Source organism: Rhinoraja longicauda, chromosome 9 (genome assembly GCF_053455715.1).
Source record: "Rhinoraja longicauda isolate Sanriku21f chromosome 9, sRhiLon1.1, whole genome shotgun sequence".
Taxonomy (NCBI): Eukaryota; Metazoa; Chordata; class Chondrichthyes; order Rajiformes; family Arhynchobatidae; genus Rhinoraja; species Rhinoraja longicauda.
Genome location: NC_135961.1, coordinates 1,037,179 through 1,060,559, shown reverse-complemented (window position 1 = coordinate 1,060,559; position 23,381 = coordinate 1,037,179). Strand labels below are relative to the sequence as shown.

Here is a 23,381-nt window from a genome sequence, read left to right as displayed (position 1 = left end):
AGCAAGGATGTCCTTCCTCAAATTAGGAGACTAAAACTGTACACAATACTCCAGATGTGGTCTTACCAGGGCCCTATACAACTGCAGAAGGACCTCTTTACTCCTATACTGAAATCCTCTTGTTCTGAAGGCCAACATGCCATTAGCTTTCTTAGACCAGACTTCACCTCTTCACCAGTCTTCACCTCTGGCCACGATTCCAGAATGGTGCTGGGACGCACAGACCTTAAGACACAGTTGCCGTTAGGAGCTCAGTACAAGCTTTGCCCAGCCTTTGCAGTTGAGTGAGTGTGACACTCAGTATATATTTGCTGTTTTGCTGCTGTTCAGTTGTAGTTTTATTGCAGTTCTATTGTTTTAATAAATATTTATTTCATTTATATAATTTATATAGTGTCTTCTTCCTCCGTCATTGATCAGAATCGTCAAAACCTGCTCATATCTTGTTACAAACCCTGATCATTATTTCTGAAAGTGAAGACATTTGTTATTCATTTTTGTAACTCTTCATTTGGTGTTAAAGCTAATTATAACATCTACACCGATCAGCCAAAACATTATGACCACTGACAGGTGAAGTGAATAACATTGATTATCTTGTTACAATGGCACCTTGTCAAGGGGTGGGATATATTAGGCAGCAAGTGAACAGTCAGTTCTCGAAGTTGATGTGTTGGATGCAGGAGAAATGGGCAGGAGTAAAGACCTGAGCGACTTTGACAAGGGCCAAATTGTTATGGCCAGATGACTGGGTCAGAGCATCTCTGAAACGGCAAGGCTTGTGGGGTGCTCCCGGTCAGCAGTGGTGAGTACCTACCGACAGTGGTCCGAGGAGGGACAAACCACAAACCGGCTACAGACCAGGCGCCCAAGGCTCTTCGATGCGCGAGGGCAACGAAGGCTATCCCGTCTGGTCTGAACCGATAGAAGGTCGACTGTGGCACAAGTCACAGAAAATGTTAATAGTGGTCACGGGAGGAATGTGTCACAATACACAGTGCATCGCACCCTGCTGCGTATGGGGCTGCACACGGAGGACCAACAGCATATTAGGCAGGTGGGCATAATGTTTTAGCTCAGCAGGTCATGATGTTTTGGCTGATTAGATGGGATCTGATTTCTATGCTTCCATGCAAGGAAGTCTACAGTTGTCTGCACCGTCATTTGTTCCTGCCGTCTCCTTACCAGCGCATTCTCAACCTCAGCTGTGCCCAGTCTATGCCCGCTGATGTTCATGACGTCATCCATCCGCCCAGTAATCTGGTAGTAGCCTTCCTTTGATCTGTAACCACCATCGCCAGTGAAGTAGCAGCCTGAAAGATGATGGGAAGAAAAGGTATACCCAAATTCCACCAGGTATGTACGCTGTGGAAACGCCCAGTGGGAAGTACAGCCAGAACAGTGGCACACATTTAGAACAAGTTGTTGGTACAAGTCCAAATCCATACTTGAGCACTGGGTACAGTTCTGGTCACAGTGAATGGTAGGCCTCTGGGGAGTGTTGTGGAGCAGAGGGATCTAGGAGTACAGATGCATGGTTCCTTGAAGGTTGAGTCGCAGGGAAATAAGGTGGTCAAAAAGGCATTTGGCACTTTGGCCTTCATCAGTCAGAGTTTTGAGTATCAAAGTTGGGAGGTCCTGTTGCAGTTGTATAAGACGTTGGTGAGACCGCATTTTGAATATTGTGTTCACCATGTTATAGGAAAGATATTGTCAAGCTTGAACGGGTTCAGAAAAGATTCACGAGGATGTTGCCAGGACTAGAGGGTGTGAGCTACAGGGAGAGGTTGAGTAGGCTGGGTCTCTATTCCATGGAGCGCAGGAGGATGAGGGGAGATCTTATAGAGGTGTACAAAATCAAAAGAGGAATAAATCGGGTAGATGCAATCTCTTGCCCAGAGTAGGAAAATCGAGGACCAGAGGACATAGGTTCAAGGTGAAGGGGTAAAGATTTAATAGGAATCCGAAGGGTAACTTTTTCACACAGAGGGTGGTGGGTGTATGGAACAAGCTGCCAGAGGAGGTAGTTGAGGCTGGGACTATCCCATCGTTTAAGAAACAGTTGGACAGGTACATGGATAGGACAGGTTTGGAAGGTTATGGAACAAGCGCTGGCAAATAGGACTAGGGTAGCTGGGACATTGTTGGCCGGTGTGGGCAAGTTGGGCCGAAGGGCCTGTTTCCACACTGTATCACTGTGACTCTATGAAGGGCCTGTTTCCACACTGTATCACTCTATGACTCTATGAAGGGCCTGTTTCCACACTGTATCACTCTGTGACTCTATGAAGGGCCTGTTTCCACACTGTATCACTCTGTGACTCTATGAAGGGCCTGTTTCCACACTGTATCACTCTGTGACTCTATGAAGGGCCTGTTTCCACACTGTATCACTCTATGACTCTATGAAGGGCCTGTTTCCACACTGTATCACTCTATGACTCTATGAAGGGCCTGTTTCCACACTGTATCACTCTATGACTCTATGGCTGCCCAGCCTCAGGAAGAATGCCATTTAGTTGGAAAGGGTGCAGAAGAGATTCACCAGGATGTTAGCTGGGCTTGAGTTATAAGGAGAGGATGGCTAAGCTGGGACTTTTTTCAATGGATTGTCGGAGGCTGAAGGCTGACATTTCTGAGGTGTACAAGATCATGAGGGGCATGGGCAAAGCCTGCAGACTTTTCCCAGGGTGCATGATTCTAACAGTAAATGGCACAGGTTACATATGATAGGGGAGATATTGAAGAGGATCTCGGTGGCAACATTTGCACTCAGAGGTTACTCTATATCTTGGAATGAGCTGCCAGAGGAAGGTGTAGTTCAGTTTAGTTTATTGTCATGTGTACCGAGGTACAGTGAAAAGCTTATGTTGCGTGCTAACCAGTCAGCGGAAAGACAATACATGATTACAATCGATCCATTTACAGCGTGTAGATACATGATAAGGGAATAACGTTTAGTGCAAGGTAAAGCCAGCAAAGTCCGATCAAGGCGGATAGAACTTACAATTACAACTTTTAAAAGATACTAGACGACCCGTGGACTGTTGGGTCCAAACCTCTCCGGCATTGATAAACTTCTAAACACTATTTTACTTACCCCAAAAGCGCTCAGCAAGACCCCAGGGTCGAGGGTCGCCGTCGGGCCCAGCAAGCCTCCCCCAACTGCACATGCGCAAATACCGGGCCCGGCAGTCCTTCCCCCAACTGCACACACGGATACCGGGCCCAGCAAGCCTCCCCCAACTGCACACGCGCAAATACCGGGCCCGGCAGTCCTCCCCCAACTGCGCACACGCAAATACCGGGCCCAGCAGCCTCCCCCCCAATTGTGCACGCGCAAATACCGGGCCCAGCAGCCTTCCCCCAACTGCTCACACATGGAGGGCCCAGCAGCCCTCCCACAACTGCTCACACGCAGAGGCAGGGCCCGGCAGCCCTCCCCCAACTGTGGACGCGCAATTACCAGGCCCAGCAGCCCTCCCCCAACTGCGCGCACACACAGAGGCAGGGCCTAGCAGCCTCCCCCAACTGCCGGCCCATGGACCCGGGGCCGGGGGAGAGGAAAGGGGAGAAGGTGCCACTCACCCCGGCCCCGGGCAGCCATCGGGGCGGCCAGCAGCAGGAGAGCGGTTGCAAGGTGCTGCTGCATGCTCGTCCCGCTGGCGGCCATCTTCTTTGACCCTCTGCTGCCGCGCTGCACCACAGGAGGAAGGTCAGGTGTAGGGCATGCCAGGATGGGCGCCGGGACAGGCGCAGGTCCTCCCCGGCAACCCTCCCACAACTGCACATGTGCGGATCCGGCGGCCATCTTACCGTTGTGACGCAAGATGAACACGTAAGTATTAGATCAACGTGCCCCAACTGCGCATGTGTGGCTGCCGGGCCCATTCACAGCATAAAGTTTATAAAGTGAATAACTTTTAAAATATAACAACAATTTGAACAAAACCTGCTACTGCACACCACAGGCCAATGCTGAATAAGGTGGGCCTACAATTGTTGTGCTATCGTGTACCATTTTGGCTGTATTTCGGGAACAACAAACATACATCCAAGATGAGAGTTTTAGTAATATATAATAGATTTGGATAGGAAGAGTTTAGAGGGATATTGGTCAAATGCAAGCAATCGGAACTAGCCCAATGTACAAATTTAGTCGGTATGGACAAGATGTGTCAAAGGTTCTGTTTCTGTGCTATACAGCTCTAAGATTCCAAGACTAATTGATCAAAGATGAATTTAGTTTTATGTTCCATATCTGTTAGAAGAGTGAAAGGATAATTTTCTCTGAAATATGTCTCTTACCTGGATAATTCTTGAAATATGCAGTCAGGAATCTCTCATGATCCCCATAGATAGTTCTGGCCATGCCGGGCCAAGGCTTGGTAATACACAGAGCACCAGTAACATCATTGCCCTCCAGTACATCACCCTGCAAAAGTTCATGTCATAGGAATAGAATTAGGCCATTCAGCCCATCAAGTCTACTCTGCCATTCAATCAAAGCCAATCTATCTTTCCCTCTCAAAGGTAGACACAAAATGCTGGATTAACTCAGCGGGTCAGGCAGCATCTCGGGGGGAAAAGGAATGGGTGACGTTTCGAGTCGAGACCCTTCTTCAGACCTGAAACGTCACCCATTCCTGCTCTCCAGAGATGCTGCCTGTCCCGCTGAGTTACTCCAGCATTTTGTGTCTACCTTCGATTTAAACCAGCATCTGCAGTTTCGATAAGATCCTCTCTCATCCTTCTAAATTCCAGTGTATACAAGCCTAGTCGCTCCAGTCTTTCAACATATGACAGTCCCGCCATTCCAGGAATTAACCTAGTAAACCTACACTGCACGCCCTCAATAGCAAGAATATCCTTCCTCAAATTTGGAGACCAAAACTGCACACAGTACTCCAGATGCGGTCTCACTAGGGCCCTGTACAACCGCAAAAGGACCTCTTTGCTCCTGTACTCAACTCCTCTTGTTATGAAGGCCAACATTCCATTGGCTTTCTTCACTGCCTGCTGTACCTGCATGCTTCCTTTCAGTGACTGATGCACTAGGACACCCAAATCTCGTTGTACGCACCCTTTTCCTAACTTGACACCATTCAGATAATAATCTGCCTTCCTATTCTTATCACCAAAGTGGATAACCTCACACTTATCCACATTAAACTGCATCTGCCATGCATCCGCCCATTCACACAACCTGTCCAAGTCACCCTGCAACCTCATAGCATCTTCCTCACAGTTCACACTGCCACCCAGCTTTGTATCATCTGCAAATTTGCTAATGGTACTTTTAATCCCTTCATCCAAGTCATTGATGTATATTGTAAATAGCTGCGGTCCCAGCACCGAGCCTTGCAGTACCTCACTAGTCACTGCCTGCCATTCTGAAACGGACCCATTTATACCCACTCTTTGCTGCTTTCTGTCTGTCAACCAATTTTCTATCCATGTCAGTACCCTACCTCCAATACCATGTGCTCTAATTTTGCCCACCAATCTCCTATGTGGGACCTTGTCGAAGTCTTTCTGAAAGTCGAGGTACACCACATCCACCGGCTCTCCCCTGTCAATTTTCCTAGTTACATCCTCAAAAAACTCCAGTAGATTAGTCAAGCATGATTTCTCCTTCGTAAATCCATGCTGACTCAGAACGATCCTGTTACTGCTATCCAAATGCTCTGCAATTTCGTCTTTTATAATTGACTCCAGCATCTTCCCCACCACTGATGTCAGACTAACTGGTCTATAATTTCCCATTTTCTCTCTCCCTCCTTGCTTGAAAAGTGGGATAACATTAGCTACCCTCCAATCCACAGGAACTGACCCTGAATCTATAAGAACATTGGAAAATGATCACCAATGCGTCCACAATTTCTAGAGCCACCTCCTTAAGTATCCTGGGATGCAGACCATCAGGCCCTGAGGATTTATCAGCCTTCAGTCCCATCAGTCTACCCAACACCATTTCCTGCCTAATGTGAATTTCCTTCAGTTCCTCCGTCACCCTAGGATCTCTGCCCACTAGAACATCTGGGAGATTGTTTGTATCCTCTTTAGTGAAGACAGATCCAAAGTACTGGTTCAACTCGTCCGCCATTTCCTTGTTCCCCATAATAAATTCCCCTGCTTCTGTCTTCAAGGGACCCACATTTGCGTTGACTATTTTTTTCCTCTTTACATACCTAAAGAAGCTTTTACTATCCTCCTTTATATTATTGGCTAGTTTACCCTCGTACCTCATCTTTTCTCCCCGTATTGCCTTTTTAGTTATCTTCTATTGCTCTTTAAAAGAGTCCCAATCCTCTGGCTTCCCACTCTTCTTTGCTATGTTATACTTCCCTTTTATTTTTATGCTGTCCTTGACTTCCCTTGTCAGCCATGGGTGCCTCTTACTCCCCTTAGAATCTTTCCTCCTCTTTGGGATAAATTGATCCTGCAACTTCTGCATTATTCCCAGGAATATCTGCCATTGCTGTTCCACCGTCTTCCCTGCTAGGACCTCCTTCCAGTCAATTTTGGCCAGCTCCTGACATGCCTCTGTAATCCTCTTTGCTATACTATAATACTGACACTTCCGATTTTCCCTTCTCCCTCTCAATTTGTAGAGTAAAACTTATCATATTGTGATCACTGCCTCCTAATGGCTCTTTTACCTCGAGTCCCCTTATCAGATCAGGTTCATTGCACAACACTAAATCCAGAATTGCCTTCTCCCTGGTAGGCTCCAGTACAAGCTGTTCTAAGAATCCATCTCGGAGACACTCCACAAACTCTCTTTCCTGGGGTCTATTACCAACGTGACTTTCCCAGTCTACCTGCATGTTGAAATCTCCCATAACCACCGTAGCATTACATTTGCGACATGCCAATTTTAGCTCTTGATTAAACTTGCACCCCATGTCGAGGCTACTGTTTGGGGGCCTGTAGATGACTCCCATTGGGGTCTTTTTACCCTTACAATTCCTCATTTCTATCCATACTGATTCTACATCACCTGATTCTATGTCACCCCTTGCAAGGGAGTGAATATCATTCCTCACCAACAGAGCGACCCCACCCCCTCTGCCCACCTGTCTGTCTTTTCTATACGTTGTGTACCCCTGAATATTCAGTTCCCAGCCCTGGTTCTCTTGTAGCCATGTCTCAGTGATTCCCACAACATCATACTTGCCAATGTCTAACTGAGCCTCAAGCTTATCCACTTTATTTTTTATACTTTGCACATTTAAATTGTCACCAAAAATTGCAAAACCACATATTTAACCAAGGCCGGTGGCAGGACCGGGTGTGATTGTTCTTGCTGTCTGATGCCAGGTTGCTGACCAAAGAACATCTACTGTCGTTGAGCCTGGTGGTGTGCATATTCCACCAGTTTCTATTTCTACATCCCGCAGCTCCGCTCTTGCTCCCCCTCCCTCTACTCATAACAAGGACAGAATCCCCCTTGTCCTCACCTTCCACCCCATTAGCCGTCGTATACAAATTATCCTCACATTATCCTCACATTTCTCGACCCGAAATGTCACCCATTCCTTCTCCCCCGAGATGCTGCCTGACCCGCTGAGTTACTCCAGCATTTTGTGTCTACCTTGTTTTTCCGATGGTAAGTTGTTGTTTTGGGAGCGAGTCTGGCCCCAATCCAATTATCCTGCTAAACCACAGGATAGTCCCTGTAGTTACCACTACTAATGTTGTTCTTGACTGATGACCAATGGATATTTCTGTACGTCACAGGATAGGTTTTAGCGTGATCAACCTCCTCGCCCACTGACGATCCGGACAGGATTCACATATTCACTTATGTTAGAGGAAGCCTGGGGTTTACTTTAGTTTAGTTTAGAGATACAGCGCGGAAACAGGCCCTTTTTGGCCCACCGGGTCTGCGCCGACCAGCGATCCCCGCACATTAACACTATCCTACACCCACTGGGGACAATTTTTACATTTACCAAGCCAATTAACCTACAAACCTGTACGTCTGTGGAGTGTGGGAGGAAACCGAAGATCTCGGAGAAAACCCACGCAGGTCACGGGGAGAACGTACAAAACTCCATACAGACAGCACCCGTAGTGGGGATGGAACCCAGGACTCCGGCGCTGCATTCGCTGTAAGGCAGCAACTCTACCGCTGCGCCATCGTGACCGCCCTAAATGTTATTGAACATAAAGAATCATCTTACCTTCTCATCCATTAAGGCGAGCTCAATGCCAAAGAATGGTCTCATGGCCATTGTGGGCACAATCTTTCCTCCCTTCTCTGAAGGCCGTGGTGAGATGCATATTCCACCCGTTTCTGTTTGTGAATGGAAATATGTTAAAATTGACTGCAAATCAAAAAAGTACTGTAGAATATGATGAGAATTTGAAATTGCCTCCACCATTGCTGGAATTCACTATGAAATCTAATTCAGTGCAAATCATTTCAACCAGTTAATAAAGACATTAAATTTTCCCAAACTTTCTGTGCACCAGTAACATAGAAACATAGAAAATAGGTGCAGGAGGAGGCCATTCGGCCCTTCGAGCCAGCACCGCCATTCATTGTGATCATGGCTGATCATCTACAATCAGTAACCCGTGCCTGCCTTCTCCCCATATCCCTTGATTCCAATAGCCCCTAGAGCTCTATCTAACTCTCTCTTAAATCCATCCAGTGATTTGGCCTCCACTGCCTTCTGTGGCAGAGAATTCCACAAATTCACAACTCTCTGGGGGAAAACGTTTTTTCTCACTTCAGTTTTAAATGGCCTCCCCTTTATTCTTAGACTGTGGCTCCTGATTCGGGATACTAAAAAAATTAAATTTTCCCAAATTTTGAAGACATTAAATTTGCCCAAACGTTCTGTGCACCAGTAGAAGACCAAATACTTGTTCTTTCTGACAGAAGTTCTTTGGCACTTACTTCTCCACGCAGATAAATGTCAAAAGAATCAAAGGAGGAAATTGGTGAGCATGGGATAGGATGTGTTGCACGGATTCAAGGGAATAAGATGAGGGGAACGTGATGATTTGATCAAACGTGATGCTTTGGTGTGTAATGATCCTGATCTGATAAGGGGACTAGAGGTAAAAGAGCCATTAGGAGGCAGTGATCACAACATGATAAGTTTTACTCTGCAAATGGAAAGGCAGAAGGGAAAATCGGAAGTGTCAGTATTACAGTATAGCAAAGGGGATTACAGAGGCATGAGGCAGGAGCTGGCCAAAATTGACTGGAAGGAGGCCCTAGCAGAGAAGACGGTAGAACAACAATGGCAGGTATTCCTGGGAATAATGCAGAGGTTGCAGGATCAATTTATCCCAAAGAGGCGGAAAGACTCTAAGGGGAGTAAGAGACACCTGTGGCTGACAAGGGAAGTCAAGGACAGCATAAAAATTAAGGAGAGGAAGTATAACATAGCAAAGAAGAGTGGGAAGACAGAGGATTGGGACTCTTTTAAAGAGCAACAAAAGTTAACTAAAAAGGCATTACGGGGAGAAAAGATGAGGTACGAGGGTACACTAGCCAATAATATAAAGGAGGATAGCAAAAGTTTTTTTAGGTACGTGAAGAGGAAAAAAATAGTCAAGGCAAATGTGGGTCCCTTGAAGACAGAAGCAGGGGAATTTATTATGGGGAACAAAGAAATGGCAGACGAATTAAACTGTTACTTTGGATCTGTCTTCACTGAGGAAGATACACAATCTCCCAAATGTTCTAGGGGCCGGAGAACCTAGGGTGATGGAGGAACTGAAGGAAATCCACATTAGGCAGGAAATGGTTTTGGGTAGACTGATGGGACTGAAGGCTGATAAATCCCCAGGGCCTGATGGTCCTTAAGGAGGTGGCTCTAGAAATAGTGGAAGCATTGGAGATCATTTTTCAATGTTCTATAGATTCAGGATCAGTTCCTGTGGATTGGAGGATAGCAAATGTTATCCCACTTTTTAAGAAAGGAGGGAGAGAGAAAACGGGTAATTATAGACCAGTTAGTCTGACATCAGTGGTGGGGAAGATGCTGGAGTCAATTATAAAAGACGAAATTGCTGAGCATTTGGATAGCAGTAACAGGATCATTCCGAGTCAGCATGGATTTACGAAGGGGAAATCATGCTTGACAAATCTACTGGAATTTTTTGAGGATGTAACTAGGAAAATTGACAGGGGAGTCGGTGGATGTGGTGTACCTCGACTTTCAGAAAGCCTTCGACAAGGTCCCACATAGGAGATTAGTGGGCAAAATTAGAGCACATGGTATTGGGGGTAGGGTACTGACATGGATAGAAATTTGGTTGACAGACAGAAAGCAAAGAGTGGGGATAAATGGGTCCCTTTCGGAATGGCAGGCAGTGACCAGTGGGGTACCGCAAGGTTCGGTGCTGGGACCCCAGCTATTTACGATATACATTAATGACTTAGATGAAGGGATTAAAAGTACCATTAGCAAATTTGCAGATGATACTAAGCTGGGGGGTAGTGTGAATTGTGAGGAAGATGCAATAAGGCTGCAGGGTGACTTGGACAGGTTGTGTGAGTGGGCGGGGGATACATGGCAGATGCAGTTTAATGTAGATAAGTGTGAGGTTATTCACTTTGGAAGTAAGAATAGAAAGGCAGATTATTATCTGAATGGTGTCAAGTTAGGAAGAGGGGATGTTTAACGAGATCTGGGTGTCCTAGTGCATCAGTCACTGAAAGGAAGCACGCAGGTACAGCAGGCAGTGAAGAAAGCCAATGGAATGTTGGCCTTCGTAACAAGAGGAGTTGAGTATAGGAGCAAAGAGGTCCTTCTACAGTTGTACCGGGCCCTGGTGAGACCGCACCTGGAGTACTGTGTGCAGTTTTGGTCTCCAAATTTGAGGAAGGATATTCTTGCTATTGAGGGCGTGCAGCGTAGCTTCACTAGGTTAATTCCCGGAATGGCGGGACTGTCGTATGTTGAAAGGCTGGAGCAATTAGGCTTGTATACACTGGAATTTAGAAGGATGAGGGGGAATCTTATTAAAACATATAAGATAATTAGGGGATTGGACACATTAGAGGCAGGAAACATGTTCCCAATGTTGGGGGAGTCCAGAACAAGGGGCCACAGTTTAAGAATAAGGGGTAGGCCATTTAGAATGGAGATGAGGAAGAACTTTTTCAGTCAGAGAGTGGTGAAGGTGTGGAATTCTCTGCCTCAGAAGGCAGTGGAGGCCAGTTCGTTGGATGCTTTCAAGAGAGAGCTGGATAGAGCTCTTAAGGATAGCGGAGTGAGGGGGTATGGGGAGAAGGCAGGAACGGGGTACTGATTGAGAGTGATCAGCCATGATCGCATTGAATGGCGGTGCTGGCTCGAAGGGCTGAATGGCCTACTCCTGCACCTATTGTCTATTGTCTATTATCATACAGACCTGAAACAGGCCCTTCAGCCCACCAAGTCCCCACCGACCAGCGATCCCCGCACGCCAACACAACCCCACACACACTCGGAACAATTTACACATACACCAAAGCCAATTATCCTACAAACCTGCACGTCTTTGGAGTGTGGGAGGAAACCAAAGATCTCGGAGAAAACCCACGCAGGTCACGGGGAAAATGTACAAATTTCGTACAGACAGCACCCGTAGTGGGGATGGAACCCGGGTCTCCAGAGTTATACAGCACAAAAACAGGCCCTTCGACCCAACTCATCCATGCCGACCAAGATGTCCAGGTGAGCGAGTCCCTGCCTTCAACTCATATCCCTCCAAACCTTTTCTATTCATCTAAGTGTCCAAACGTAGGCATCGTGTTGTACCCGCCTCTACAGCTTCATTCCATTTACTTTAGTATTAAAGTATTTGGTCATCATTTACAATAGTTCATTCCATTTACCGACCACCTAATGTTTCAATGGGTCCCCCTTGAAAGCTGTTCGCTCTCACCTTAAATCTACGACTGCTGGGTTTTGACTCCCCTATCCTGGAACAAAGATAGCGACCGTCCACCTCACATGACTCTACAGATTACCCTTCAACTTCCTAGGTTCCACAGAAATGTCGTATTCTATCCAGCCTCTCCTTGTAACCCAGGCTCTCCGGTGCCAAACATCATCAGACATCCTTTCTGCACTCTGTCCAGCTTAAAGACACCCGCCCCACAGCTGCCCCCACCCCACAGCTGCCCCCCCCCCCCGCCCCATAGCTGTTCCCCCCCCCCCCCGCCCCACAGCTGCCCCCCCCCGCCCGACAGCTGCCCCCGCCCGACAGCTGCCCCCCCCGCCCGACAGCTGCGCCCCCGCCCAACAGCTGGGCACCCACCCGACAGCTGCCCCCCCCCGCCCCACAGCTGCCCCCCCGCCCGACAGCTGCCCCCCCGCCCGACAGCTGCCCCCCCGCCCGACAGCTGCCCCCCCGCCCGACAGCTGCCCCCACGCCCGACAGCTGCCCACCCGCCCGACAGCTGCCCCCCCGCCCCACAGCTGCCCCCCAGCCCGACAGCTGCCCCCCCGCCCGACAGCTGGGCACCCACCCGACAGCTGCCCCCCCCGCCCCACAGCTGCCCCCCCCGCCCGACAGCTGCCCCCCCCCACCCGCCCGACAGCTGGGCACCCACCCGACAGCTGCCCCCCAGCCCGACAGCTGCCCCCCAGCCCGACAGCTGCCCCCGCGCCCCACAGCTGGGTGACCAGAACTGCCAAAGACTGGGCTTGTATTCACTGGAGTTTAGAAGGATGAGAGGGGATCTTATAGAGACGTGTAAAATTATAAAAGGACTGGACAAGCTAGATGCAGGAAAAATGTTCCCAATGTTGGGGGAGTCCAGAACCAGGGGCCACAGTCTAAGAATAAAGGGGAGGCCATTTAAAACTGAGGTGAGAAAAAACTTTTTCACCCAGAGAGTTGTGAATTCGTGGAATTCTCTGCCACAGAGGGCAGTGGAGGCCAATTCACTGGATGAATTTAAAAGAGAGTTAGATAGAGCTCTAGGGGCTAGTGGAATCAAGGGATATGGGGAGAAGGCAGGCACGGGTTACTGATTGTGGATGATCAGCCATGATCACAATGAATGGCGGTGCTGGCTCGAAGGGCCAAATGGCCTCCTCCTGCACCTATTTTCTATGTTTCTATGTACACAATATGCAAGGATAGAGACGTATACAGTTGTAACTTGACCTCCCAACTCCTTTACTCAATGCCCTGATTGATGAAGGTGAGTGTGCCAATGCATCTACTTCACCACCCTGAATAATAGTTCAGGGAACTTTGTACCTACATCATGAGATCTCACTGTTCTACAACACTCTCTAGGGCCCTGCCTTTCACTGTGTACGTCCTGCCCTGCTTTAACTGAACAAAATGCAACATATTGCGTTTGTCTGAGTTAATTTCCTTCAACACTTTGCAGGCTGTTCCAGAAGAGCACGGTAGAGTTGCTGCCTTGCGGCACTTGCAGCGCTGGAGACCCGGGTTCCATCCCCACTACGGGTGCTGTCTGTACGGAGTTTGTACGTTCTCCCCGTGACCTGTGTGGGTTTTCTCCGAGATCTTCGGTTTCCTCCCACACTCCAAAGACGTGCAGGTTTGTAGGTTAATTGGCTTGGTGTGTGTGTAAATTGTCCCCGGTGTGTGTAGGATTGTGTTAGTGTGCGGGGATCGCTGGTCGGTGCAGACTTGGTGGGCTGAAGGGCCTGTGTCCGCGCTGTATCTCTAAACCAAACTAAACTAAAGAGGACTGACTATTGACTTCCAACAGTTTCACTCTCCAGGAACGCAGAGCCAGATCTATCTTATTTGTTTGCTTGGGCCACTGGACTTTGCATGGGCTTTGCAACCTTGTGTGCTAGGTTAAAGCACACAATCCAATGCAAAGCCCATGCAAAGTCCAGTGGCCCATGCAAACAAATAAGATAGATCTGGCTCTGCGTTCCTCATCTCCACACCTGTCCTGCTGGGTTACTGCAGGATTCTGTGTCTATCCTTGGTTTAAAGCAGTATCTGCAGTTCCTTCCTTCACCTGTTACACTCCTTTACCTGTGTCTGATTGTGTTCCCGTATACTACAATTTGACTGGATGGCACACAAGATAAGCTTTTCACTTGACGATAATAAATTAAACTAAACTAATTAAATGAGTGTATTTTAAATTGACCTCTTTGTTGCCTTGTCTTTGGCAACTATCATAAATAACTCATCACTAAAATCCCCTGACAACATACTGAGTATTGCTTCATCAATGTGACAAAATCACTGCAAACAATTAAACATCATTTCAAGACAAAGTCAACATGATGGTGTGATTCTAAAAATACTCAACCTTGTTGACCATATTTATACTTTATAGTTTAGTTTAGTTTAGAGATACAGCGCGGAAACAGGCCCTTCGGCCCACCGGGTCTGCGCCGACCAGCGATCCCCGCACACTAATGCTATCCTACACCCACTAGGTACAATTTTTACATTCACCAAGCAATTAACCTACAAACCTGCACGTCTTTGGAGTGTGGGAGGAAACCAAAGATCTCAGGGAAAACCCACACAGGTCACGGGGAGAACGTACAAACTCCGTACAGACAGCACCCGTAGTGGGGATGGAACCCGGGACTCCGGCGCTGCATTCGCTGTAAGGCAGTAACTCCACTGCTGCGCCACCGTGCCGCACAATATTGCTGAGGCTTTGGTGCAATTACCCCATGTGGGTTGGGAGATGTTCCTGAGATTTTCATACTATTTGTCAACTCCACCCTGTCCTGTTTCCTCAGAAAATTGACATGATTTGCTGCAGAATCCCCTGTTCCCGATAAGCCTGGAGTAGAATGACATCTCTCTTATTCAGGGCCGTCATGGTGGCGCAGCGGTAGAGCTACTACCTCACAGCGCTGGGGACCTGGGTTCCATCCCGACCACGGGTGCTGTCTGTATGGAGTTTGTACGTTCTCCCCGTGACCTGCGTGGGTTTTCACCGAGATCTTCGGTTTCCTCCCACACTCCAAAGACGTGCAAGTTTGTAGGTTAATTGGGTTGGTATAAATGTAAAATTGTTCCTAGTGGGTGTAGGGTAGTGTTAGTGTGTGTGGATCGCTGGTCGGCGCGGACCCAGTGGGCCTGGTTCCATGCTGTATCTCTAAACTAAACTAAACTCATTGGCTGACAATGAATTATCAATAGAGACTCTGCAATGTAACAGGATGAAGGCAGCTCATCTGACCAAGTCAAAAAGGAACATTAGCACAGGACCTAAAGCTTGGTTTAAGGCTTTAGGGAGGAGGGGTGGAGGAAGGGATGTGTAGAATGTGGAGCATCCACAGATAGTGGGTGACAGTTGTGTTGGATGCTGGCAAACGGAACATCGAAGGAATGTTTGCATCCAATGTCAGCACTGGATCTTCTAAGTGACCAACCTTCTTGGGTTGCTGAGTGAAGTTCTCACCTGTCTGCCACCAGGTATCTACGATGGTACATCGGCCTTCCCCCACAACATCGTGATACCACTTCCAGGCCTCGTAGTTAATAGGTTCCCCGACTGCAAGAGAAATATCATTAGGCAATTATACAGGTAGTGTTGCCAACTATCTCACTCCCAAATATGGGACAAGATGACGTCACTGCCTCGCACCCCACGTGATTTCACCCAGCCAGCGGCCACGTGCTCCCGCTCCACCAATGGCAGCCGCCGGGGCCGGGAGGCGAGTTGCTACACAACCTCCGCTAGGCGGCGCCCGGATCTACACTGTCTGGGCCTACACTGTCCGGGCCTATAGCGTCCGGGCCTACAACGTCCGGGCCTACAACGTCCGGGCCTACGGTATGTCCGGGCCTACAGTGACCAGGCCTACAGCGTCTGGGCCTACAGCGTCCCCCAGGCCTAATATGGGACAAGTGCAGTCCCCTATGGGACAAACCAATTTAGACCAAAATATGGGATGTCCCGGCTAATACGGGCAGTTGGCAACCATATACACAGCACATGTTAACAGCTGAGTTGCTTGAGTCTCAGCAACCCGATTGCTGAGAACCCGTTCCTCCCACCAACCCGATTGCTGAGAACCCGTTCCTCCCACCAACCCGATTGCTGCAGTTGAGCAAAGGTTGGTGTCAACTTTTATCTTTTATCCTCTGGGCACACCCTGTTGACATGGCACATCCTCACATGCCCCTGACGTTGTTGACACCCATCCAAGCCCCAACTCACCAATATTCCAAGTCACCCATCCCCCACCCTCTCTGAAGTCCCTTGAATCGTTCGATCAGCTGAGAAGGTTGTTGGCTGCAACCTTCCCCACATTGACGAACTGTACACTGCAAGGGCCAGGAAGCGAGCGGGCAAGATCATCTCTGACCCCTCTCACCCTGGCCACAAACTCTTTGAAGCCCTTCCCTCTGGAAGGTGACTCCGGACTGTCAAAGCAGCCACAGCCAGACATAAAAACAGCTTTTTTTCCGCGAGTAGTAGCTCTATTCAATAACCAAAAGTCTGTAGTCTCTTTTTGCTCTGGTTTATTTTCACCCACATGTTTAAACCGTAATGTTGTATTCTTAATGTTTTAATGTTTTATGCTTTATTCATCATTGTTTACTATATATTCATGTTGTTACTTGCGAGCGGAGCACCATGGCACATTCCTTGTATGTGTACATACTTGGCCAATAAACTTATTAATTAATTCATTCATTCATTCATTAATTCATTCATTCAATCTAACCAACTAATTAGCCCCAACAAAACCCCTCCCAATGCCCTCCCAGAGACCACAACCTCCCAATGCTCTTTCAAGCTCTTCACAGCCTCCTCCCCCATTGCTTCCAAAACTTTCATTCACTCTATATCCCTCAGGTTCCAACCTTTTCAATGCCATCACTCCCAACCCTCCAAAATCCTAAAATGGCAAATCCTTGCAAACCCATCCAATTCTCCCAATACCTTTTAGGCCGCTCCCATTACCCTAATGTTCTCAAGGCCCAGGCAATCCTCTTCACAATCCAGGATCCCTCCAATCCTGACCCACCAAGCTCTCCATTGGAGGTCCTTATATCTACTAATCCTCTCCCTCTCCCTCCTCCTCAATCCCAACTCCAGGCCTTGATTAATCCAGGTTCACCAACCCTTCCCTCAACCAAATGAAGAGCCTCAGTTACACCTGCACATCACCATCACGCAAAACCCAATTCTCAGTCACCCTTACAAACATAGAAAATAGGTGCAGGAGGAGGCCATTTGGCCCTTCGAGCCAGTACCGCCATTCATTGTGATCATGGCTGATCATCCACAATCAGTAACCCGTGCCCAACGTCTCCCCATATCCCTTGATTCTGCTAGCCCCTAGAGCTCTATCTAACTCTCTCTTAAATTCATCCAGTGATTTGGCCTCCACTGCCCTCTACAAATTCACAACTCTCTGGGTGAAAAAGTTCCTTCTCACCTCAGTTTTAAATGGCCTCCCATTTATTCTAAGACTGTGGCCCCTGGTTCTGGACTCCCCCAACATTGGGAACATTTTTCCTGCATCTAGCTTGTCCAGTCCTTTTATAATTTTATATGTCTCTATAAGACGTACAGGTATGTAGGTTAATTGGCTGGGTAAATGTAAAAATTGTCCCTAGTGGGTGTAGGATAGTGTTAATGTGCGGGGATCGCTGGGCGGCACGGACTTGGAGGGCCGAAAAGGCCTGTTTCCGGCTGTATATATATGATATGATATGATAAGATCCCCTCTCATCCTTCTAAATTCCAGTGAATACAAGCCTAGTCTTTTTAATCTTTCCTCATACGGCAGTCCTGCCATCCCAGGAATCAATCTCGTGAACCTACGCTGCACTGCCTCAATTACAAGGATGTCTTTCCTCAAATTAGACCAAAACTGTACACAATACTCCAGATGTGGTCTTACCAGGGCCCTATACAACTGCAGAAGAACCTCTTTACTCCTATACTGAAATCCTCTCGTTATGAAGGCCAACATGCCATGGGCTTTCTTCACTGCCTGCTGTACCTGCACGCCAACTTTCAGTGACTGGTGTACAAGGACACCCAGGTTTCGCTGCACTTCCCCCTTACCTAACCTGACACCATTGGGATAATAATCTACCTCCTTGTTTTTGCCGCCAAAGTGGATAACTTCACATTTATCTATATTATACTGCATCTGCCACGCATCTGCCCACTCACTCAACCTGTCCAGGTCACCCTGTAACCTCCTAACATCCTCCTCACAATTTACACTGCCACCCAGCTTTGTGTCATCTGCAAACTTGCTAGTGTTACTTCTAATTCCTTCATCCAAATCATTACTATATATGGTAAACAGTTGCGGCCCCAACACCGAGCCTTGCGGCACTCCACTCGCCACTGCCTGCCATTCGGAAAAGGACCCGTTTACTCCTACTCTTTGCTTCCTGTCTGCCAACCAATTCTCTATCCATGTCAACACCCTACCCCCAATACCATGTGCTCTAATTTTACTCACCAATCTCCCGTGTGGGACCTTATCAAAGGCTTTCTGAAAGTCTAGATACACTACATCCACTGGCTCCCCTTCATCCATTTTACTTGTCACATCCTCAAAAAAATCCAGAAGATTAGTCAAGCTTGATTTCCCTTTCATAAATCCATGCTGACTTGGTCTTATCCTTTTACTGCTATCCAAATACACCGTTATTACCTCTGTAATAATTGACTCCAGCATCTTCCCCACCACCGATGTCAGGCTAACTGGTCTGTAATTCCCCTTTTTCTCTCTCGCTCCTTTCTTGAAAAGTGGGATAACATTAGCTATCCTCCAATCCACAGGAACTGATCCTGAATCTATTGAACATTGGAAAATTATCACCAAAGCGTCCACTATTTCTAGAGCCACCTCCCCGAGTACCCTGGGATGCAGACCATCAGGCCCTAGGGATTTATCAACCTTCAGTCCCATCGGTCTACCCAATACTATTTTTCGCCTAATGCAAATTTCTTTCAGTTCCTCTACCCCTTTAGATCCTCTGTCCTCCAGTACATCTGGGAGATTGTTTGTGTCTTCCTTAGTGAAGACAGATCCAAGGTACCTGTTGAACTCTTCTGCCATTTCCTTGTTACCCATAATAATTTCACCCGTGTCTGCCTTCAAGGGACCCACATTTGACTTTGCTACTCTTTTTCTCTTAACATATCTAAAGAAGCTTTTACTGTCTTTTATATTCTTGGCCAGCTTCCCCTCGTACTTCATCTTTTCAGCCCGTATTGCCCGTTTTGTTACCTTCTGTTGTCCTATGAAAGTTTCCCAATCCTCTGGCTTCCCGCTACTCTTTGCTGTGTTATACATCTTTACCTTTAGTTTTATTCCATCCCTAACTTCCCTTGTCAGCCACGGTTGCCTCCTGCTCCCCTTAGAATCATTCTTCCTCTTTGGAATGAAATGATCCTGCATCTTCCGGATTATGCCCAGAAGTTCCTGCCACTGCTGTTCCACCGTCATTCCTGCTAGGATCCCTTTCCAGTCGACCTTGGCCAGCTCCTCTCTCATAGTCCCCTTTGTTTAACTGCAACCCTGACACTTCCGATTTAACCTTCTCCCTCTCAAATTGCAGATTAAAACTAATCATATTATGATCACTACTTCCAAGCGGCTCCTTTACCTTGAGTTCTCTTATCAAATCTGGTTCATTGGACTACACTAAATCCAGAATTGCCTTTTCTCTGGTAGGCTCCATTACAAGCTGCTCTAAGAATCCATCTCGGAGGCACTCTACAAACTCTCTTTCTTGGGGTCTAGAACCAACCTGATTTTCCCAGTCTACCTGCATATTGAAATCCCCCATCACCACAGTGGCATTACCTTTGTTACATGCCAGTTTTAACTCCTGCTGCAACTTATGCCCTACTATTTGGGGGTCTGTAGATAACTCCAATTAGTGTCTTCTTGCCTTTACAATTCCTCAACTCAATCCACAGACTCTACCTCGTCAGTCCCTATGTCACCCCTCGCAAGGGACTGAATTCCATCCCTCACCAACAGAGCTACCCCACCTCCTCTGCCAACCTGCCTGTCCTTTCTATAGGATGTATAATCCTGAATATTCAGTTCCCAGGCCCGATCCTCCTTCCCAATACATGGCCCCAATCTTTTAAATCCAATCATTCTAGACTACCTTGATGTTGTTGTTGATATTTTATTTCGAACATGCAAAAACAAAAAAAGGTAAAAAACAAAACAACATAACAATAAAATGAAATGAACGATAAACCTATACACAACTCAATGAATAAATTCTCAGAAACATCACAAATTAAATCTTACATGTTCGATAAGGAGGAGGAAGTATACACTTATTTATTCCTACCCCTTCTCCACTACTCCAATTAATTCAAACTTTATCTCATCTACATATATATACACACAAACATATACATACACACACAAATATACACACACGCAAACATACATATGTGCAGTTTATAAACAATGATCCAAATTCTAAGTACAACGAGAATATCGCACCGTGTCAATAAACTAAAACTTGATTACAGCCCTTCCTCATTCTTATACCTCTGGAAAATATTTTTTTTGTACATCTTCTTGAACTGAGTAATGTTCAAGACCTTCCACCCAGAAATTCAAGAGATGTCAGCGCTGAACCCCAGTTCCTGACTAAAATCAGGCGTGCTTTTCCCATCCAAAGGCTCTGATTAGCCCAGTCTCATCTCTCCTCCCACCTTCATCACACCACAAGCCTCAACCACACCACAGGCCCACAGCTTACTAATCCTGCAGCTTCCCCAAGTTCAACCGCAACAATCAACCACACTTTGAATACAAAGATACGTAGCAGGGGTTTTCGGCTTACTGAAACACAGAGGGGTGAAATCGGCCCTCACTATCACCAGCTCCACCTCAGACTGGAAATTCCCATGGAAATTCTCTGCCTCGTAGCTCACCATGAACCAGAAGCTGCCAAGACCACTGCTTATCTCAGTTCCCATTCCTGAAGTGGAGGGTCATGCAGTGACCTGTCTGCCGCCAGTGTGTAGGGTTAGGCTGTACATCACGGCCGTTTACCTGAGCCAAGCGTCTTCAAGGATGAGCGATCATACTTGGACACCCATGCATCTCCGTACTGCAGCAGCAGCCGAATAGCCGTCGGGGCCCCATAAAACTGAGTGATTCTCAGCCTCTGCACCATCTCCCAGTATCTGCCTGTGTGAACAAAACGCAGGGGAGATTGCACCCTTACCTTCCAATCACTAGACATCTTTACTTTAGTTTAGTTTAGTTTAGAGGTACAGCGCGGAAACAGGCCCTTTGGCCCACCGGGTCCGCGCCGACCAGCGATCCCCACACACTAACATTACCCTACACCCACTAGGGACAATTTTTACATTTACCAAGCCAATTAACATACAAACCTGTACATCTTTGGAGTGTGGGAGGAAACCGAAGATCTCGGAGAAAACCCACGCAGGACACGGGGAGAACGTACAAACTCCGTAGACAGCACCCGTAGTGGGGATGGAACACGGGTCTCCGGAGCTGCATTCGCTGTAAGGCAGCAACTCTACCGCTGCGCCACCGTGCTGCCCAACTACCTCAACTGATCCAATTGCCTCATAACATTGCTTGGTATCAGAACACTGGAACACCAGCAGTTCCAAATCACCTGGTATCTCCCCCCAACTGCGCACAATCCTTGATTAAAGACTGTTTGATTGACAATGTCAGTGACAAGAGTGAAGAAGCTGGGGAACCATTGCAAATGAAGATTGCTGATTGCACTGTTGCATGCAATTGAAATTGACTGCATGCTCATATTTAGTAGCACCATCCTCCATTCGCTGGAGTGCTCTGTGTTTATTGGCGTAACCTTGCAGTCATTTAGTCACACAGCTCTACACCAGGGCAAGAGCCCTCTTCATCTTCCTTGCCATGCCGACCAAGTTAGCATACTGATCTAGTCCCATTTGCCTGCATTTAGCCCCGATCCCTCGAAACGCTTCCTATCTAAATATCTGTCCAAATGTCTTTTGAAAGACGTAATTGTATACACTTTTATAGCTTCCACCGGGCATTGTGATGTCCCAACATTTATACTACCCTCTGAGTGAAAATGTTGTCCCTGATGTCCCAGAATAAAGGGGAGGCCATTTAAAACTGAGGTGAGAAAGAACTTTTTCACCCAGAGAGTTGTGAATTTGTGGAATTCTCTGCCACAGAGGGCAGTGGAGGCCAATTCACTGGATGAAGTTAAAAGAGAGTTAGACAGAGCTCTAGGGGCTAGTGGAATCAAGGGATATGGGGAGAAGGCAGGCACGGGTTACTGATTGTGGATGATCAGCCAGGATCACAATGAATGGCGGTGCTGGCTCGAAGGGCCAAATGGCCTCCTCCTTCACCTATTTTCTATGTTTTCAATGTTTTCTATATCCCTCTTAAAAATCTCCCCTCTTACCTTACACCTACGCAGAAGACAAAGAGACTGAGCTTTCACTTTATCCACATCCCTTGTGATCTTTACATTAGGTCACCCCTCAGCCACCTATGGTCCACAGAAAAACCCCCGTGCCTCTCCAACCTCTCCCTGTAACTCAACCCGCAAGCCCAGGTAACATGCTGGTGAACCTCTCCCTGCATCTTTTCCAACTTAATGACATCTTTTCTCCTCCTCCAACCTCATCTATTGCATCCGCTCAGTCCGCCTTAACCAACCTGATCTCCCGGTGGCTGAGCACTTTAACTCCCCCTCCCATTCCCAGTCTGACCTTTCTGTCATCGGCCTTCTCCAGTGCCATAGTGAGGCCCACCGGAAATTGCAGGAACAGCACCTCATATTTCGCTTGGGCAGCTTGCAGCCCAGCGGTATGAACATTGACTTCTCTAACTTTGGATAGTTTCTCTGTCCCTCTCTTCCCCTCCCCTTCCCAGATCCACCTCTATCTTCCTGTCTCCACCTATATCCTTCCTTTGTCCCGCCCCCGACATCAGTCTGAAGAAGGGTCTCGACCCGAAACGTCGCCCATTCCTTCTCTTCTGAGATGCTGCCTGACCTGCTGAGTTACTCCAGCATTTTGTGAATAAATACCTTCGATTTGTACCAGCATCTGCAGTTATTTTCTTATACTATCTTTCCTATAGCTGAGCGAGCAGAACTGCACGCAGTACTCCAAGCATTTATTTCAAGGGGGCTTGTATACAAAAACAGGGATGTAATGTGGAGGCTCTATAAGGCGCTGGTAAGACCGCATTTCAAAGGTCAGTTTATTCTCACTTGTACCAATTTTGTGAATAATTTTGGGCCCCATATCTGAGGAAGGATGTGCTGGCTCTGGAGAGGGTCCAGAGGAGGTTTACAAGAATGATCCCAGGAATGAGTAGGTTAACCTATGATGAGCGTTTGTCGGCACTGGGCCTGCACTCGCTGGAGTTTAGAAGAATGAGGGGGGACCTCATTGAAAC

The 23,381-nt window shown here is 47.4% G+C and overlaps 2 protein-coding genes across 3 annotated transcripts in view; both read right to left on the bottom strand.

Annotated features, from left to right (window-relative positions):
* LOC144596430 (uncharacterized) overlaps nt 1–23,381 on the bottom strand; it is a 336,471-nt gene that overhangs the window by 273,857 nt on the left and 39,233 nt on the right. The window lies entirely within an intron of this gene.
* Nucleotides 1–23,381, bottom strand: part of LOC144596431 (acetyl-coenzyme A synthetase 2-like, mitochondrial) — a 76,115-nt gene that overhangs the window by 17,619 nt on the left and 35,115 nt on the right. For both annotated transcript variants that reach the window (XR_013547610.1, XM_078404665.1), the window contains exons 7-11: nt 20,991–21,128; nt 15,383–15,475; nt 8,190–8,302; nt 4,309–4,435; nt 1,186–1,313 (exon numbers count right to left, since the gene is read on the bottom strand). Coding sequence is in view for 1 of the 2 variants with exons in the window: in XM_078404665.1 (XP_078260791.1) it covers nt 1,186–1,313; nt 4,309–4,435; nt 8,190–8,302; nt 15,383–15,475; nt 20,991–21,128 (599 nt within the window). In the remaining variant the exon portion in view is untranslated. The remainder of the gene's footprint in view (nt 1–1,185; nt 1,314–4,308; nt 4,436–8,189; nt 8,303–15,382; nt 15,476–20,990; nt 21,129–23,381) is intronic.